This window comes from Carya illinoinensis, chromosome 10 (genome assembly GCF_018687715.1).
Source record: "Carya illinoinensis cultivar Pawnee chromosome 10, C.illinoinensisPawnee_v1, whole genome shotgun sequence".
Classification (NCBI taxonomy): Eukaryota; Viridiplantae; Streptophyta; class Magnoliopsida; order Fagales; family Juglandaceae; genus Carya; species Carya illinoinensis.
The window spans coordinates 39,499,262-39,505,261 of record NC_056761.1 but is presented as its reverse complement, the minus strand read 5'-3'; the positions used below and the strand labels follow the sequence as shown (position 1 = coordinate 39,505,261).

Here is a 6,000-nt window from a genome sequence, read left to right as displayed (position 1 = left end):
AAATATATAAATATTTTATTAAAGACTATTTCGTTACAATAATTGTTTTAAATAATCACATTTCATCCGTCTTAGGGTATAGTTTATTAGTTGGACTGACTAATGCGGAAAGGGGTAGCAATTAATTAGAAGCTCGTTAATATTGGCGATCCTTCTTGAACTCGGAGGACGAAATTGGTGTCAGCCGTCATAGAATTTTTTGTCAGCATAATTTGTACCGGAATAAGTTTAGTAGATTCTTATCTTAGAATAATGATAGGTATAATTATAGATGGTACTTATGGGTTATGTATGTATCACATAATGTTTTTAAAAAATAATGAATTTTATTATTAAAAAATTAATTTTTTATGTGAATTATATATTTACTCACTTTAAAAAAAAAAAATATGCGACACTTAACACTTTATATCTACAAATATCATTTCTCTTTAAACTTATGACTTGAACTACAAAACTTAATACTTTACTCTTCAAGTGGCCCAGTGGAAGAGATACGTACATGTTAATTTTAGGTTTAGGGTATGAAATGCGACTTAAAATTTTTATCTCATTTCATTATTATAATTTTTTTAAATTTTCTTATAAAATATAATAAATAATTCAACCTTTTTAAATTTTAATTTAATTTTTTTAAATCCTAAACCAATAATAATATTAAAATATAATATTTTAAACTTTTATCTAAAACCAAAAATTCTCTTATTTACTCCCCAAACCTACCCTTAGTTTCTTGAATTGTTTTCCTTTTTCGGGTAACACGAGCATCGGAGGAACAATGAGAGTTGTGAAAAATAGATCTTTCCAGAGATCCCAATAATTCTGCCGAGGGGGCTGTGGGCCTTGATCAGCATTAAAGACAAGGCAAGTAGGCAACTGTCGTGGCTTGACAGCATAACCAGAGGGCAACTTGGCCTTGTCTCCAATTGGTATACCATTAGGCCATTGCCAATAAAACCAATTGACAGGTAATTACAGATATGCGTAATAAACACACGGTTATAGCTCAAAAAACAAATGTTAATTAAGCAAACAAGAAGTCGCTAATTCAAGCACTTCTATTGCTCCTTTGTGTTCTCTCACCTCCGTAAATCCAACTCCAAGGTTCCAATTCCCGGGATCATCTACCAATTGTCCAGTCCTTAAGATTTTATTGGAGTGACTAGTAAGCCCCCAATATTTCGAACCATCATTCTTAACACTAAAATATTTCCAAGCATGACAAAAATAGGTTAGGCCACAAGCAACTCAAAATCAATCAGCAAACTCTCTCAAACCAAGTTCAAGGAGTCAGATACAAGAAGATGGAGAACAGAGAGTGTTTTTCCCAAAAGGTTTGATGCTTCTTCAAGTTCACATACAAAGAAAACAAATATAATATCAGAGTTGCTCTTGAGGCTCTTCAGCATTGCTGGCAGTTTATTCCCGCTTTCCAGTGTTCACTTTCAAAGCTTCCTGCATTTTATTGGTAAATAGCATAAGTTCCACTAGGTAAATAAACTCATTGAAAACAATGAAACAAATATGCATGTACATAGGCAGAATAAGAAGACAAGAGGGAAGCTCAGATTATATGACCCTATTAAAATAAAATCTGACTATCCGTAAGTAGCCGGAACACAGGGGTCATGATGATCCAAAAAATGTGGACTCTATCTGCCTAAGAAGTATTAGGTCTAATCTAGCTACATAAGTTGAATTCTAAAAGATTTTATCCAAAATAAATCTCCAGAGTAGAATAGGACTTGCCCAAAGAGTTTACAGCTTCAACAATCAATTAGATAGGGTAACAAGCAAAGAACCTATCAACCACGGCAAGAGTTTCCTCGTGCTTGTATTCTGGAGCTAGCAAATTGGCCTGCACCCTGTGTATATATACCTATAAGCTCGCCCATTCAAAGCTCTAAAGTTCTAAGAAGCCACTATCATGATTGAGAATGAGCCAGGCGAGAGGAAGAGATGTAAGGCCTCTACTTCTTAACCTTTACCTTTGATTCCCCCTTTTTCATTTCACCATTGAAACAATTCCAACCACTGCTATGCCTATACTTGACACTTGCTCCAATGTTTTCTTTGATTGATCTTAACTTGACTTTTGCTATAAGGGTGTGGCGGCAAGACCAATATTTAAACCTATATCTTAATATGATAATCATGAAAATAATTTTTATTTTTTATTTTTTCTGGCCCCTGGCTCCCGCGGCCAGGCTCCCGCGGGGGGGGGGGGGGGGGGGGGGGGAAGAGAGAGACCTTGTTTTAACATTTACAATATTTAGAACAAGAAGAAAAGAAAAACCTCTAGTTTCATATAAACAACTTGGAATGGTTGAGCTTCGCAACTTACAACTAATCTGTGCAATATTATAAATACAACACTGATAGCATATTTTGAGGTTCTCAATCCTTTATGTGATAAAATATTAAAATTTACCACAAATACCAATATAGTATGAAAAATGCAAAAACGACAAGGCAACTTGAGATAAATAAAAATAATACCAGCTACTCTCAAGGTATTAAGGATTTAAGAAAAATGCTTTTTACATCAAGATATGTGGGCAAGAAGCAGGAATCTATAAAAGGGAAACTTTAAAGAGTGCATATGATCCCAATTGTATAACAGCAGCTACTAATCTGTGCAATATTATAAATACAACACTGATAGCATATTTTGAGGTTCTCAATCCTTTATGTGATAAAATATTAAAATTTACCACAAATACCAATATAGTATGAAAAATGCAAAAACGACAAGGCAACTTGAGATAAATAAAAATAATACCAGCTACTCTTAAGGTATTAAGGATTTAAGTAAAATGCTTTTTACATCAAGATATGTGGGCAAGAAGCACTACAGTTGTTCCACAAAGTGTTAACATCGTTGCAGTAGAACTTGCCAACGCTACAAGAACTGAGATGAACACTCTGTGTTGATTTCACTTCTAGAAATCCAAAAGCAGTTGTTCCACAAAATCAATTATTGTAGAATATTTAAGTCTTGGCTGTAAACGATTTATGCATTAGATGAAACCCAAATGCGCACTTTGGCACACACAGAGCCAAATGCACATTTAACTACATGCTATGGATCATATAAGTCAGAAACCAGCTTGAATTTACTCTTGAAATGTTAATTACCTTCCAATTAGCCCAACTTGATACAATCAACGTATCGAGCACAAGCACAATATCATAAATGTCTTCTAAAAACATTTTACTTGTGCAATTTAAAGCATAGTTACGCAATCTCAAAATAAATTGTCTTGTGAACATTTTATCCACACTCACCCACCTGTTGTGAAAACAATGACAGACAAGCAAAAGCAAACACAAGCAAATCAATCATATGACACAAAATTAATGTGGTTCAGCAACGTCTTACGTCCACAAAATTGCAGAGGATTTTATTGTACTGAAGAATCACAAAATACACTTTTTGGGACAAAATTTCACTGTTTAGAACCCTTATAACTACTATGCTATTTATTAGTACATAATTATAGTGTCATACGATGGAAATTCTAATTTTCACTTTTTTGCGTTATTTGCTCGAACTGAGTGTCGAGCACGCCTCGAGAACTCTCTGTCCGACATTCGCTTAAGCAACCTATTGAGCAAGACTCAAGCAAACTCTCCGCTTGAGCTTCGCTCGAGCTACCTGTCATGCGAACATTGAGCGAGCTTTCTGCATAGCGCTTTCTCTTATCGCAAACAATGCCAAAAAATTAGGCCAGGGTGTTGCCCTGGACGGCTGGACCCACACAAGGCTTGGCCCATCAAGCACAGGCTTGGGCCGACACACCAAAAAGTAGGCCCCACAAACCCAATGCCACCCACCCACACCCAACGGGATAGAGAACTGAAACGATGTAAGCCTGAAGGCAAAGAACTCTTCACACCACAGTGAGGCCGAGGTCAGCAAGCTCACTAGTGGGAGGTAAGTGGTAAACTCCAGATATCTAAAAATAAAGGAAACTTCTATATACTACAACATCATCCCACTATGATGAGGTAGTTTTCTTTTCTTAAAAAAAAAAATAAATAAATAAACAGAGATAATCCAAGGGTGATAGAAACTGAAACTGCCATATTTACGGAATGGGATCAAAGTGAGATAGGAATATATTATATAGCATCACTCGTTAAATAAAACTACCTTAATAATTTAATTATCCCACCATCGACTGGAACGCCAAGATTTGCAGTAATTTAAACCCATGAATTAATTGTAATTGTATGATTACTACAAACTCCAACATAAATGTAGAAGAACTGATTACCATGACGCTAAACCCTCAACGTTAAATTGAAAGGAAACCCTAAAAAGACCAAACAGCAGAAATTACAACCGAGGGGCCGCCGCGCGGGGGAGGGGGGGGGGGGGGGGGGGGGATGTAACCAGAACGGCCGATGCAAAAAATACCTCTCTATTTTTTTTCAATTGCGCTTTCTCTTAATTATGAGCAGCGGCAGAAACCTTCTCGATGAGCTTCTTGTCCCGCCGTTCCATAGCCACATCCCACATGTCGTTGCCGATGTGCTTCGGCTGTTAAAATTAATTAGGTAATAAGGGGATTCGGTTAGTCAGAGAAAGAATGATCGATAAAGAATCTCACATTGAAGTAAAGAGAGAAGGGGTTAGAAAATACCCGTCCATGAGCGGCTTTGTGAATATAATACTGAACATTACCCATAGCACAGAGCATTCCGGCTATGATTCCCAGAGGTAACGCTGCTTCCAACCATACCCACGCCATCTCAGATCTCTCTTTCTCCCTTGAACTCGACAATCTTCTCCGCTCTCTCTCGCTCTCGGGTTCTGTTCAGCTATGGATTATTTTGATTTTTGACCCAGCGCCTGCGTCCCTACGTCTAGCCCGCCACCCATCAGCGGCCCAAACAATATGGGCCTTAGAGCACCCTTAAAATGTAAATGTCAAAAAAAGTGACATTTAACTATTCAGAACTGTCAGATGCAGTCGATAAATGTAAGCGAGATACAAACGGTTATATAGAATGAATAAAAAAGGTTATAAAAATAATTTTTTTCATGTGAGTCTCATATTAATTCACTTTTTTCAAAACGACTATACGCTGCTTGCATAACCACGACTGTAAATATCATTTCTCTTAACTATTACTGACGCAAAGTTAGATGTAATAGATTAGATAAAGTTATCAAATTAGCTATAGTATTTATAAAAGTAAAGTTAAATTTAGTGTAAATTGTTCAAAGAGCAAATATTTAGTTTATTGTTTTTTGATAACACTCTCTCTCTTTTCTCGACATTTTCTTAAAAAACTTTTCAGTTTCTTTAACTTTTACTACAGCAATCAATATTAACAAGGGTTATTAGTATTATATTGAATTTATTCTTTGGCATTTATATTAAATTTTAGATGAGTTTAATTAGACATTGGTGATTATTAATAATAAATGACCATTAAAAATATGATTTTTTAACCAATAATTTAATTAGAATATGATTATTAATCAACAAATAATCAATAGAATAGTAAAATATGATAAAAATAAATATATTAAAAAAATTATTAAATTAATATTATTTTATTATTATATAAAGAATAAATAAATAGGAAACTTATGTAAATGGAATAGCCAAAAGTCAAATTCATCTCACATTTATCAAAAGTATCATTTAGCTTTAGCTAATCCATTAAAGATGCTATTAGGCTTCTCTAACAATAATATAAACACACAAAGAAAATTAAAGTATAATAGAGAAAATTATTTGTTGCTGATATTATGAAAAAAAAGTTGAAACAATTATAATATAATAGAGAAAATTATATCTCCTTGATAAGATAAATTTTTTTTTGAAATAATTAAACTATGAGAAGTGTTATAAATATAAAGAGATTCTACAAAAATGATATTTATAATCATGAAATGTAAAAGTGTCGTATAATTTATTTTAAAAAAATGAGTACATACATAACTCAAATGAAAAAAAAAATATTAATTTTTTATTAATAAAC

General features: G+C 34.0%; 1 protein-coding gene across 1 annotated transcript; it reads right to left on the bottom strand.

Annotated features, from left to right (window-relative positions):
* Window positions 1-1,232: 1,232 nt before the first annotated feature.
* Window positions 1,233-4,839, bottom strand: LOC122278916 (NADH dehydrogenase [ubiquinone] 1 alpha subcomplex subunit 1). Its single transcript, XM_043089124.1, has 3 exons — window positions 4,650-4,839; window positions 4,424-4,546; window positions 1,233-1,455 (listed from the first exon to the last, which is right to left on the bottom strand). Exons 1-2 carry the CDS (start codon window positions 4,755-4,757, stop codon window positions 4,454-4,456), a joined length of 201 nt encoding a protein of 66 aa, XP_042945058.1. The 5' UTR covers window positions 4,758-4,839; the 3' UTR covers window positions 1,233-1,455; window positions 4,424-4,453.
* Window positions 4,840-6,000: the final 1,161 nt, after the last annotated feature.